This window comes from Drosophila albomicans, chromosome 3 (assembly GCF_009650485.2).
Source record: "Drosophila albomicans strain 15112-1751.03 chromosome 3, ASM965048v2, whole genome shotgun sequence".
NCBI classification, from domain to species: domain Eukaryota; kingdom Metazoa; phylum Arthropoda; class Insecta; order Diptera; family Drosophilidae; genus Drosophila; species Drosophila albomicans.
In genome coordinates, this window is record NC_047629.2 from 40,264,452 (window position 1) to 40,278,955 (window position 14,504).

General features: G+C 38.6%; 1 protein-coding gene across 8 annotated transcripts in view; it reads right to left on the reverse strand.

Moving 5' to 3' along the window:
- LOC117568929 (RNA-binding protein Musashi homolog Rbp6) overlaps positions 1 to 14,504 on the reverse strand; it is a 224,186-nt gene that overhangs the window by 65,689 nt on the left and 143,993 nt on the right. For all 8 annotated transcript variants that reach the window (XR_007954721.1, XR_007954722.1, XM_052003653.1 and 5 more), the window contains one exon: positions 9,249 to 9,341. Coding sequence is in view for 6 of the 8 variants with exons in the window: in XM_052003653.1 (XP_051859613.1) it covers positions 9,249 to 9,341 (93 nt within the window). In the remaining 2 variants the exon portion in view is untranslated. The remainder of the gene's footprint in view (positions 1 to 9,248; positions 9,342 to 14,504) is intronic.

Sequence of the window (14,504 nt, forward strand, 5' to 3'; positions counted from 1 at the left end):
CGCAACTCGAACGAACAGCTGGCATCGTGGTTGGCTACCTCCGCTTCATCTAATGATATTGAATAAGCACTTGAAAAACTCATATAAAGTAAACAATTGATTTCCATTACGTACGTGGCCAGACTCCAAAGGCAGTAATCGAAGGAGAAAGAGAAGAAAGAAAGAAAGAGGAAGGCAAGTTGAGCTGGCGCTGACAGGGATACGAGAAGCCGCAGACTTTACAACTTGCCATTTGCTTACCCACCGTTTACTTGCAAATTTTCTTTTCTCGTTCTCTGCAGATTTTTGCATTTTTCTTGCCCACTTTTCCGACTCATGCGAGTTAGTGTGTGTGTGTGTGTGAGCTGCTTGCAAGTTATTTTCATATTTGTTTAAAGTCTATTTACCGCAAGTTGACAGTGAAATATGCGAAACTAGCGCGTAGCCAAATAAGTGCGACAGTTTCCGGTTACAACTGTGGCAATGCCAATGCCGTTGCTGTGGCAAGCAGTTGAGAGGAGGCAGTGGCAAGCAGCAGGAGATGCAGCCTGTGCTTTGCCTGCATGTCATTGCGGTTTGTTTGTTTGCTTGACTTGCGCCTGGGTAAGGATTTCATGTGCTTGAGCAGCAACTGAAGCGGGCTACACAAACAGAGAGAGAGATGGAAGAGATACAGTTAGAGAGAGAGAGAGAGAGAGAGAGAGGGAACCAGAGGTTAGCTGAGACCAACCGCAGCGTTGGCTGTCTGTGGATATGTGTGGGCTGCCTGCCTGTCCGCATGACAATTTGTTGTGCATGAAATCTGCTGCTGCTGTTGCTGCTTTTGCAATGTTTTTTGCGCAATTTGCCAAAGCCCATGCAAGACACGAAGCAGATATGCACACACAGAAAGAGAGAGAGACGATGAGACGCATGAAAATCGAGTCGAGTACCCAGACTCTGACTCTGTCTCTGACTCTGACTCACAATTCTGTGGCAATCCCAGTTCAGTTTCTCTTTTCGTTCTTTTTTTTTTTTTTGTGCAGCAGCAATCCCTTCTGGTCCCAGTGGCACAAGCAAGGCTCAGGTTTTATGCTGAGGCCATTTGGGCCAGGGCAAATAGTCGTTGCTTGTCGGTGCTGTGTAAACAAACAGTTATCCCTCGCTTTGGCAAGACGTATTAGATTTCTGGTGGTGCTTCCTCCGCCTCCGCTGCTTCTAACATCACTTTTCTCGCTCTATCTCTCTCTCTCTCTCTCTCAAGTTTAGCGATTCTCTTGTTGCTGGTGTTGCAGTGCCTAACCACTGAGACGGAAGTAATGTGTCTATCAAAGCATTAACAACGAGCTGAGCTGAGCGTCTTCGTCTGCATTGGGTTCGTTATTTTGCCATCGCCTTTTCCCCCACTCCCGCCCATTTATATGCCCATTTGAGAAGAGGCAATCAAAGGGGTGGCTTAGCTCTCTGTGCAAATGCTTGAAGCTGATATCAGACAGGCATATAACACACAATGTAAAATATATTTCTGATCAGTAGCTGCCTTTGCTTGTTTAAATGCGCAGATCTCAGCGATTATATTAATTAGCATCTTCAAAATGTTGATGTATGTTTGGCTGTTTAGCATGCACAACACACGTTCAACCCTTTTTGCTTATGACTTTCAAGGAAAAGCTCATTAAAATAAATTAGTTGCGAGATTTTGGTGGAAACATTCCATCTGCAGCTTCAAGACTGTTGTGTTTTCTTTAAGTATTTTAAGCAGCTTTTAAAATTAATAATAAGGTAAGTGAATTCTTTACTTTTTCTTTGATGGAAGAGGCAACTCAGCCGCTATTGTAGAAAAATATATGAATTTTAAAAATTTGTATGTTGAATTCAGCTGCTGTTTGTTTTAGTTGTAAATTATAGATAAATATAGTACATGCTTCATTTTTACCAGTATATTGATATAGTAATACATTCAAAATATACCATAGTAAAAATGAATCATTTACTATATTTATCTATAATTTACAACTCTAAAATTCTCAACTCTGAATTGTGTTAGTTGTAATTTTAAATAGATATTGCTGAGTATTTATTTGTCTATCATTTTTTTTCCCGATTTTCTTTCATATTTTGTTGCATTTCACTTCGCTCCGCTTTGAGCGTGATATGAAAAATCCACATGCATAAATTGTAAAGCGAACTGTGGCTCATCGATGGCTCAAATGCGGAGCGCCGCCTGCTGTTGGCCATTAAACGCCTTTATGCCAAATTGAACACAATTAAATTAGTTGCGGCCAGGCGGGGATTAAGGTAGAAATTTTGCTAGTCAGACAGACAGACAGAAAGAGAGACGGACTGAGTACTTGTCGTTCTTCTTCTAGTTGCCAGTTGAGAATGTTGTTGTGTTGTGCTTATGTACAACTAATTGGCTATGTAAATGACAGCTGGCAAAGTGCAGGCTTTGAGTGTGTGTGTGTGTGTATCATATATGCCCCTATACACACACAAACACACACTAATACACAACACATGCATATGCACATACATATTTGCTGTTAATTACGAGCTTAGGTGGAGGTGCTGAAGTATTTGTGGCTTGTCAAAACCTCGTCTCTGCACCTGCGTTGCTGCTTCCTATCTCGCTCCCATTGACATGTCGAGCAGCAGCAGCGTTGTCATGAAACCTTTTGCTAAGGATTATGCAAATCTGCCACTCACCGTGCACACACACACAAACACACACTCGCACACATACGCAGAGGAATACGTAGGCACAAAGCCTTCATTTACATTTACATACGGCTAACTGAAGATTTGCGCTTCATCATAATTTATGCAACTGGGAAGAGACACTTCATTCGCAATGCCTCAAAAATTGCCCACAGTTATGGCACAGTCAGAGAGAGACAATAAGAGAGTGAGAGAGAGAGGCAGGATGGACGCAAGGACAACACAAACATCACCCAAACAGGAACCCCAAAGACTGCCTAAACTGACTGACTGACTGACTGTTTGACTGCTTGACTGCCTGATACCGTCGGGCAGGTGGGTAAACAAACAAAATTGAAACTCTATCTAAGCCAGCACACACACACATACATACACAAAGGTTCTCTCTATATAGCACACATATGTATATATTCTCTACCCTTTTGTGGCAAACTTTTGATATGCGCCACAGTCGTCGTTAAGGATATGATATATGATTTTGTACAAATATAATAACTTAACTTGATCCCACCGCCAACTGTTGGTTTTGCGGTGTCTAATTTGAATTTAAGCTTCCAAAGTTCACATTTCTTTTTTCTCTTTTTTTTTTTTATTGATTTAATAAAATCGAGTTGACCTCAGCAGCCGCACATTAACATAATTCAAAAGGCATCATTAATCAACGACTAAATTTTTTTTGTCTAATGCCAGCATATAATATATGCGTGTAAGTAATTATTTTATAGCTCATGTGGTGAACTATAAATCAACTAAAGTGCTTTTAAAACTCTTCAATTTAGGCAATTTTAATTTGTTTTGAAATGCAGTTAATATTAAACGTTTATTTTCTAGGATTTAATTAATATTTGCTAGATAAGAAAGTTGTATTTTTATATTAGTATTTAAGTGTATTTTAATATTGATTGCTGTTTCTTATTTCTTATACGCCTACATAGTAGAGGTCTTAAATGCTTTGGCTCACAATCATATAAGCTTTCAAGCCTTTATAATTTTTAATGCACTTTTCTTTACATTAGCAATCCTTTACATCATCTCCTCTCTGTTCTTCACTATATTAAATATTATACATTTTCTAATTAAAATGCTAAAAGTTCCATTGAAATGCAAAACAAATCATATGTAAACACTCAAAGGGTTCTCTTCAGCTATTTGCATAGCAAAGCCAAGGACATCACTCACTTCTCTTACCCTCTGCTGAAGGACTGGGTGCTTATGCTTTGCCACTATTAACTCATTATTAAATAATTAATTTGGCTTTTAATAAAACTTGCGTTTCATTTTGTAATTTTTTTTTTGCAATTTGTTTTGCATGATTTGTCATAATTAATGCCCCCAGGGAGCAAGCACCACAGCACAAAGTCCTTAGCCTTTGCGGTGCAGCTGGAGCTGGGGGGAAAGGAATCTTTAGTTTGGTCGGACATTTGGCAGCTTTGGCTGCACTTTTGCCACTTGCTGCTGCCACTTGGCCTGGCTTCCCTCTCTCTCTCTCTCCACTCTCTCTCGACCCGACTATAAAATGCTTATGAAAAGCGCTTAAATTAACTAACCCTTGGGGGGACACGGGGAGAAGGGGCTGAGGACGGGGCAAAAGCAAACACCGTAAACACCTTTAAAAGCCACAGGGCGATGTCTGCAGGCTGCCTGATAGTTGGCCATTGCGAAATTTCCATAGCAAGCTCATGGCTCAGGGGAAGGACGAAGGATCTGCAAGAGTTTGGAGCTGCAGCTAAAACTGAAGCTGTGGCTGTAGCCTGAAACTGTTGTCGGAGGGGGCCTTGCAAAATGTGTAGTTTATTTGCAATTTTTTAGCCAAAGAGCTTTGCATTTTTGTTATTTTTCTCCATCTCTCTCTCTCTGTCTCGCTCTTTTACATTCTCTTCTTCGGTGTGCATGTGAAATTTTTGTTATCGCAGTGTTTGCAGCAGCAGCTGCAGCAGTTGCAATAAAATCAGTGGCAAAGGTTGCAGCAGCTGAGGTCAGTTTTTGGGGTCCAAATTTATATGTGTGTGTGCGTGCGTCCGTGTGTCCGTCTGTGTGTGTGTGTGTGTGGCAGTTAAATGTAAAGCATTTGCACTAAAAACTTGCACAGTGAAAATTTGAAATTTGCCATTTGTTTTGTTGGTTTTGGCTTTGCCTTTAGTTTTGCTCTCATTTCTCGCATTTGGCAGAAAACATTTCTCTCTCTGATTTGCATTTAAAAGGTGTGGCAAACTATCAGAGGGCTTATGTGCGGGGTCATCAGCTTGAATATTTCTGTTTGCCCTCTCTCCACCTCTTCAATGTATCAGTTTGCAAATGAGCCTGACTATGCTACATACTATACTTGTTTTATAGTTTCACAGCGGGGTATTAAAACTTTGCTGTTAAGCAAGTAACGCACCCAAAAGTTAAGCTCTTAAGTATATACAAAATATTTATACAGCGCTGCCTCACGCATAAATTGACGAGCGGAGTTGCCGAAAAGGATCTATAAGATTTTATGTTAATCAAATAAATATTTCATAGACGAAATTGTAAACAACATTGAATCAGATTATTTGCAATAAATGCAGCTTTGCGATAAATAGAAAAGTGATTTCCTTTTCTAGCAATTTTAAAGCTAAATCCTTGCCGCACTTTCAATAAAGTACTACAACTTTCCATAGCAGAATTTTGAAGAGCTCCCACAAGCGAGTCGAAAAGTTGATGGAAAAGTTGATTTTGTAAACAGTTTTGATACACATAAATATCAAATTCCTAACAACTACAAGCCGAGTTGTTCCCTTTTGGCAATGTATATTTACATATTTTATTGCTAGAGCATTCATATTTCGTTTTTCTCCCATTTGCGATTTGCGATGTGCAAAAGCCTTAAAAGCAAAATGATAATGAGAATAAAACAGAATGCAAACAATGCAGTGCAACATTTAAAACATAAAATGAAATGCAAATAAAATGTGCCGTCGACAAGAGAAAAATAATCATAAAAAACCAGAAGAGAGAGAGAGTGGAAGGTGGAGGGGAAAAAATTCTCTCGTAGTGGCAACATGAAATTGGCTGGTTGCTCGGGTCATAAATTTCTATATAGACAATCTCGCGCTGTTGTTTGCGCTATTCCCTGACTATTGTACTGTACTTTCCATTCTTTCTTTTTTTGTTGTTGCGATTGTCGCTATTCTACGCAACATGCAACAACTATTAATCATATTGAATGTGGTCGTTGGGTGGGGAGGGGAGGGGGAACTGTGCCTGACTGTGTCATCCTGGCTAATCAATCTTTACCGTGTGCCCATCGTCTCTCTCTCTCGCTCTCCAATGACAACGACATCGACACAACTCACGACAAAGGCAATCTCTACCATCGACCATCTTTCTCTTCTATCTTTGGGGCACGAGAAAGAAAAATGGCCGTTAAAGTCATTAACGCCTCGCTGGCCACCTGGCCCGGTAGCTCAACTGCTGCTGCTGTTGTTGATCCGGATCCGGGACACGGATACGGCCAGCTAACATCTAAGCCGCCATTTGCCGTGGGGCAGTTTTTGCCATTTTGCTATTTTGTTTATGGCCGGCAAAACGTAAATCTCTCTTCTTGCAAGCGCTGCTCAATGAGGCGGCAGGCAAAAGCCAAAAGGGGATTAGTTGTAATCAATAACTTGGCCAAGTATACGACGAGTATGTATGTGGAGACGGGGCTGAGTCCGAGCAAGAGAGAGAGAGCTCAGTCAGGCATTTGCTGGCTGTTGTTTTGCCTGTCGAAACTTTTGCAAAAGCTTATTGCCCAGACCTCTCCCTCCCCTCCCCATCCACTTCTCCTGTGCATTATCGGTAGCCAAGTTATTATTATTATAATTTTCTTCTTTCGAAATGCGGATTAATTGAAAAGTTTGCCATTAGGAATTCGCGCTTGGTTAAGTTCGCTGCCCCTTTTGTTTTCTCCACTGCTGAAACAAATGAAAGTGCTTTTCCCTCAGCTTTCCCTGCTTTCCCTCCTCTCTCACCTAGGCAATTGGTAGGTGTTTCAACTACTATTTGATCGTTACACATTTTGACAGCTTCATTCGCAGTTATGATGAAAATTACTTAAAAGCATTTTGCACACAGCGCTGATTTGATTGATGGGCGTTTATGTGCTTTGGCACTGAGTGCTGTAGAAGAGGGAAGGTGGAGAAGGGAGGAAGAGGGAGAGGGGAGACTGACTATAGAATGGCGTCGTCATTATATTCGCATTATCGACTGTCGTGGGCGCGGGCGCAATGAGGCATCGCAAATGCCAGTTGACGTGCTGGCGGTTTGAAGAGCTGACAAAAAGTTGCGCCAATTTGTGTCAATTATCAGGAGGCTGCCCCTCCCTTCCACTTCCTCTCTCTCTCCACCACTCTTTGTCTCACACCTGGAACACACTTTGCTGGTCGTTGAGAGAAGTTTTTCGAAATCCGTTGAGAGATTGCAAAATGTGGGGCAGTATTAAATGACATAGCGATGACTTCTACTCACTACAGGTGTGAACACAGCTGGATTTGCACTCCAAAAACGTGAAAAGCTGAAAGTTACGTCCCTTATTCTACTCCGTAATTTGAGCTGCAGATGTGTGTGAAACAAACGAAGTATATGTTTCATTTTGCTAATATTTAAGAACTCATCACTTGAGTTGTGAGTAGTGAAATGCAAGTCAAATATTGATGAAAGTTGTCAAGGTGTAATCTTATTAAAGAGAAGCTTTCAGAAAATGTTACTAGCACTAACAATGGATTGAGCATATAGAAGACCAACAAACTTGAAAGAATTTTATACAAGATTATTTCAACTTTTATTATAGTGATATGCTAAGCCACAAAAGTAAGTTTTAAAGTTATTTCAAAGAAGTATTTTAGAGAATATTGTACCTTTTAAAAAAGTCTGCACACTACAAAAGAAATTTCAAAGTTATATCAAAGAATATCTTAACTCTCATATTGTGTTTAATGTTTATATTTGAAATTTAGTTTGTGATAAGATGTATTCGATTACATTTTAACTTAACTCACTTAGCTTTAGATGGCAATAAACTCTAAAAACTTTGTTGCAAATCTATAACATATTTTAGATTTTTTATTAGTACATTAAAGACGTCTTAAATCTTATCACTAAAAAAAGACAAGTCCTAAAGAAATTTTAGAGTTTAGTGCTTCATTTATTCGAGCAGAATCTTAATCAAACTAATAAATTTGAGCGAAATAATTGGTGCATGAAATTGCGATCCTTAAAAAAAAATTTTTTATGGAAGTTGGGAGAATTTATAATAATTATTTCCAAAAAGAAGCTATGGCTTCTCTGAACTGCTCGCAGTATTTGCCCTCAATCAACTTGTTGAAACTCCAAAAAAATGCTTTCTAAACGTTATACGATAAACCCAGCTTAACACCATTCCACGAACTGAAATCTAAAGTGAATCTTAAAACTGCTTCCATTGTTTTGTGTGTGTGTGTTTTTTTTATAACTCGAACAACTTTTTTTACACGCTGAGTAGAGGAAAACTTTGCTTATCCCTCATAGTACTTATTAAAGATTTACGATAGAAGAAGCCCGCATGCTTTGAGAGCGTATACGCTTTATTCCCAGATTCTTTTTATTTTACTTCAGTCGTGTTTTTTTTTTGCATATCGTTAATGAAATCCCCTCTTTTGCGATGGCTGAAGGATCTAGTCGCTCATTAAAATCGAAGAGCGAAAAGCGACGAGCGCGTTGAACAAATCGATTTTCGTTTAGTATCGTAATCAAGAACACAACACACAAAAATTGTTTTTTGTTCTCGTGCTAAAAATTTGTTTTGTGCGCTATAACAAGTCTGGGGCAACGAGTTTCCCGCCGCTGCCAAACATGGCTGAATGGAGAACTTAAAGAGCACTCGAACAGCACTCAGCCGCAAACACACAGACACACACACACACACTCGTACACTCGCACACACACACTCACAGTCATACTCAATCTGCATGTGTGTAAGCCGCTGTTTAAGTGGAGTTTGCTTTGGCTGCAGGTACTACATAGAGAAGCTATAGGCAGCAGCAGCAGCAGTGGCAAAAATTGGGTAAAATGATGAGAGGGGGTTGCCAAAGGGGTGCCGGAGGAGGGGGCATCGATGTGTCGGGCCATCGTCTGCGCTTTGCAGTACTTGTCAAGATTGAATTTGCTGCGGATATACATACAAAATATATATATGTATATTCCTTTGCTTTTCTTCTTTTTTTTGGATAGAGTTTTTTTACTCTTTGAGTTGTGTGTGTGTGTGTGTGTTTTTTTTGGCGTTTTTATTGATCAAACAAAACGTTGCAAGTGGCAGTCAGTGAAGGTGTCATTGCTCAGCAGCATTTACCTGGGGAGCAGATTAGAGAGAGGGGTGCAGAGAGTGAAAGGGGGAACATGACACGCGCAGTGCGCATAGATTGCATGATTGGTTTCGTTTCGGCAACTGTCGCTCTGATTTCTTTTTATTATTATTATTATTATTATTATTATTTCGCAAGTTTGGTACAGACAGAAATGCTTATAAAAAAAAGGTACGATTGTTATTTCGGTGCGATTTGATTTGCAATTTTTGCGCTTCGAGCACTTACCGGACCAAACTGTTCAAAGTAGCTTTTGACATCCTCCAGCGTGGTGGGCGCCGAGAGGCCGCCCACAAAGATTTTCTTCGTTCTCGTCACCATCTAGAAAGAAGAGCAGAACAAGAGAGAGAGAGAGTTGTGAATTAATATAAAATATATATTTGGGAAGTAAAGTAAAGTATCAACAAATGAACGCTCTGCTTAATTTAGCTGTAGCTTGGCATTTAAAAATACATTTATGTTAAGTCGCTGAGCGGGAACGCCATAGGGAAGAGACAGTGAAGGGGGGAACACACAAAAGTTATGGCTCGCCAGACTGCAAGGAGCCATAAGAGTCGCGCTGAGCTGGGTTTTCTGTAACTTACAGCAGTTCCAACTTTCGCCATGCGTCGACCATTTTGTGCACTTTATGTAGTGGCCGCATGTGTGTGAGTGTGTATCGTATACGAGTGTGTGTGTGTGCAGCTGGCATATTTAAGCTGACAGTTTCAAGTGCCAACTTTACGCAGTTAGCGCAACACAGCAGCAGCAACAGCAGCAGCACCGAAAATGATGGCGAGGCAAAGACGCCAGAAGGACAAACACACACACACACACAGGCAACTATAGCACATGTGTGTGCTCACTTTCTCTATGTGTGAGTGTGTGCGTATTGCAACGCCAGCCTTTTTAGCCCGCAGGCAAGCGTAAACTGTTAACGTTAAGTGACGGCAGTTAAGCGACAGTGGGCCACAAAAAATTGCGCACGTTCGCTACAAAACTGCTGAAATGCACAACTGGTTCCGCAAAAGAGTTAACTAGTTAGCTCAAAAGTTCAGTTTGTGGAAATAGCTACTTTAAAAATTACAACAGCATTTGGTATATTTTGGTTAAAAGTCAAATAAATGAATAAAGAATTTAAATTTAATAATATTATTCTCCCATTATAATTCAAAGTTATTTTTATTGTTTTAAGTTTATCAAATGAATTAAAAATTTAATATTAATAGTATTCATCTAACATTATAAAAAAACATTATATTAAAAAAAGTAAAATAAATATAAGCTCATTAAAAATGTAATTTAAATTTGAAATATTTCAAATCTTCTTAAACGTATTATAATTATTATCTTTGTTATTCCAAACTCGGAAAACGTTCAGTTTATTTATAGATTTTGTAAATATAATATTTCAGTTTTTAGGTACATTTATTTCACTTAAACCCATTGAAATTTCAATTCAAGAACTCGTTTACTTAATAAACTTCTTAAAATTATTGTATAATTATCATTTTTAAGCTAATTTTTATTAGCTCTAAGATTCCAGAAAATAGTGTAGTTATATCTTTACATATATTTTTGATGTTAGACTATTTTTAGAAGCACGTTTCTAAAAATGTCTCCGTTGATATTTGTTGCAGTTGACATCCATCGAAATGTGATCAATGCGTTCGTTGCAAAACTCGTTTCTATCTCGCATTGATACAGTTCGATTTCTGTTTTAATTTCCGCTGCGATTAATCAAATTCTGATGACCACTCAATGGCATATTTCAATCAATCATTTGCAGCTTGATTTAGACATAGTTCAATCAGTCACTTCTAGTTGAGTTCATTTTTCGTAACTGGTTCGATTTCAGCGTGCTTTGACACTACTTTGACAGTTCAACTGGTTCCCACTACTCCAATTTTTTTTTTGCCCTCTCTTGGCATTAATTCAATATGACATTGTATGAGGAGCGAGAGTTGGAGTTGCAATTGGTTTAGCTGAAACGTTTATCAACAGAACTAACTGGGTTCGTTAAGCAATTTTTTAGTGTAGCAATTCGTATTTTTTTTTTTGTGTTTGGGATATTTAAACCGTTTAGCCGCATTGCTGTGGTACGCAATGCTCTTCGCTTCTCCCCTCTCGACCCTCCATCACTCGCAGGCTGTCTGTTTTGGCCCATGGTCCTTCAGAGTTTTGGGTTGGGCTGCTGCAGGGGCCGGATGAAGCTGATGACGCTGATTGCACTGAAGCTTGCAAGCTGCAATTTATGAGCATGGCACACTACACAGACACAGACAACTGTGTGAAACGAGGGATGGATTCGAAGAAGGGATGAAGTAGCAGCAGCAGCAGCAGCAGAAGAAGAAGAAGATGTGGGATACGTCCGTTAAGGAAGCTAACGATATGTAACAGCGGTGCTGATGTTTCTGCTGTGCCAGCAGTAAAATTCATACAATGTCGTAAAATTAAAACACTTGTGCTGTCGCTTACATACACACACTCGCACACACACATACACTCACGCACAACAAAAAGTACAACTACAACAAAGTTAGTCATGCAGCTTTTGGCAAAGCAAATCGCTTTGGCCCGTGTCCTGACTGCGAGCGACTCTCCCTCAACTTAACTCGACTCGAGAGTCGCCTCTCTTCTTCTCTCTTCTTCTCGTGTGTGTGTGTTTTGTGCACTGCACTTTACACAGGTTGGGCAAACACACACACACACACACACAGCACAGAGGTCTTGCTCTGCGTCTGAGTCGGAGTCGGAGTCTGCTTCTCAAACTAGGTCTGGGTCTGGGTCTCTCTAGTTCTATGTGTGTTTGCGTCTCGCTGCGGGTGTGCTACTAACAATTTGCAAAAAAAAAAAATTGTACTAGAAAAAGCCGTCAAGAAAGTGGTAACAACATGACGTCCAACAAACATATCCAAACAAGTAGGAAAGTTACAGTCGAGTGGGCTTGACTAGGAGATACCCGCTACCTATTTTTAATGTGAGCAAATTCATTTTAAAATGTACCATATTAATATAGCACAAAAATTCTGAAATATACCAAAAGCTACATTTGGTAAATACCAAATTAATCTACCGCTAAAATACTAATATATACCAATGGCTATATTAGGTATATTGATATAGTAATGCATTTAAAATATACCAGATTGTCAGCCAAAGCAATAAAATCTGTAGTAAGTAGGCGCATTCAAAACTTTTCTAATATAACTTCTAAAATTTTTGTATGATCGCAACCAATACAGAAAGCATAAATACTGCAGTTGTTATTGTGTGTTAAAAAACCGGATCGAACTTCAAAACTACGCTTGTGATTCGTTTTTTGTCGGAAGAGGGGTGAGGCCAAAATTTGAAAGAAAAGTAAAAAAACAAAAGAAGTCTTGCCGAAGAAAATCATCTCTATCTCTGATAGTCTCTAAGATCTAGGTGTTTCTAAAGATAGACAGACAGACAGACGGACAAAAGTACAAGGCTATATCGTCTCGGCTGTTCGCGCTGATCAAGAATATATATACAAGAATATATATACTTTTAGATGCCTCTTTCTACCATTTCCATACATTTCCTGCACACACAAAAATATAATACCCTTCAACCCTATGGTAGCGGGTATAAAAAGTGTCTAAGATTGCATTGTGGTTAAAAAGCAATCTGAAAATATATATAGAGTTGGCAGTTGGCAGTTGGCAGCGTTTGGCTGCCGCTAATCACTGCCAATGAGGCAGCTACTTAAACTAATAAACTGGACTACGCTTCGCAATGTCATCATCAACAGCAAGAACTCTGACAGCGGGAGACTCGGTGAAACACGCCCAGTGCTGATAGCGAGGCATGAATCAAAAACAAAACACACCCAAGGAAGTCGAGCCACAAATAACAAGCAAAGCTTCTCCCTCCATCCCGAAAAAAGCAATCCTAATACTCTCTCCTATTCCAATTCCAATTCTATGATCTGACCTTAGCAAATGGCACCACACACGCATACTAACGAAGTGACACGGCATTTTAACGGGGCCAACACCACCACCGCCTGGGACCACAGCACTGCACAGATTAGGAATGTCAATATTAGCCACAAGAGGAGAAAGAGAGATAGAAAGAGCGACTATGACTACGATTAAAAGACTGGGTTGGCCTCGACCCTTCTTTGTGTAGCAAGAACAACACATTTTTGACAAATGACGTCAGGATTGGAGGAGGAGTCAGCTCTCTTTCGACTTGGTTGCAGTCTAACAGTCTAACAAGCAGAGATAGCCAAAAGTTGTTGCCCACATTTGACTACAATTTTTGGCTACATCATGCTAAAACTTGTTTTATTACAAAAAGGTGTTGCTCACACACACACACATACGAGATAACGATAGCTCGACACAAGCTGCTCCTTTCACTGCTACGATAAAGCTATACACGATTGACAGCCTTAAATGCTTCAAGTTGTTAATTGAAATGCAATTCTCCAGAGAGTCATTTACAGGTTGATGTTGCTGATGTTGCTAAATCGATTTTGCAGCTATTTAACAGCTATAAAGTACGAGTGGCAAAATTCAAATCAATTGCAGTGCAATTTTCTGACTTTGATTTTTGAACGAATGCAAAGGTTGATCGGTTAAGTTGCTTTACAGACTCGCAGACAATTCACAGTTGTAAAACAGAAAGGAAAAATTGATTTTGGTAAAAGCAGAATTACAAATCTGCAAACGTTACAAGAGGCACTGGAATATTTTTACTGATTTTACAATGACAAAAGGACAATTGAATATTCTCTACTTATTTGTGTGCTACTATTTTATTTTAATCTGCAATTGAGTATTTCAGAAATGCAAACTAAAAAGGAAACAAATTTGTTTTTTATTTAAGAGAGAATCGAATGTTTCTGCTGATTTCACAATTTGTTTGTCAACAGGTCAACTGAATATTCTCTTCTATTTTATTTTAATCTCTTGTTGAGTTTCAGGTGGGATGTAAAATAAAAATCAAAAAACTGATTTTAGTATAAGCATAAATAAACAAGAATTACAATTCGCTTTATATTTAGGAAATAATTTCTGTTGATTTTACAATATGTTTGTCAAAAGCCTAACTGATTATTCTCTCTTGTTTTATTCTAATTTTAAATGGAATATTTCAAAGGTGTAAAACAGAAAGGTGAAACAAATTTTGGATAAAAGCATAAATAAACAAACTTTTAAATTTATTTCTTATTTAATAGATAATTAAATACTTCTGATGATTTCACAATTTAGTTTTCAAGGGAACTATAACAAAGAGACTTCTTACTTATAATATTTTATTGTTAGGATTTCTAAGAATTGAATAAAAAATTGTTTGTAAATTGTTTCTTGGATTTAACAATAAATTATTCTGTTCTAACTTATACCAAGAAATGATTTACAAATTAATATTAAATCCATTATTACGAAGCATAAAAATTATTAGATTTATGTTCAACATTTTCAATTTAATCAAACACGAATGTTTTGTGGATATAAATAAAAATAGTATTAT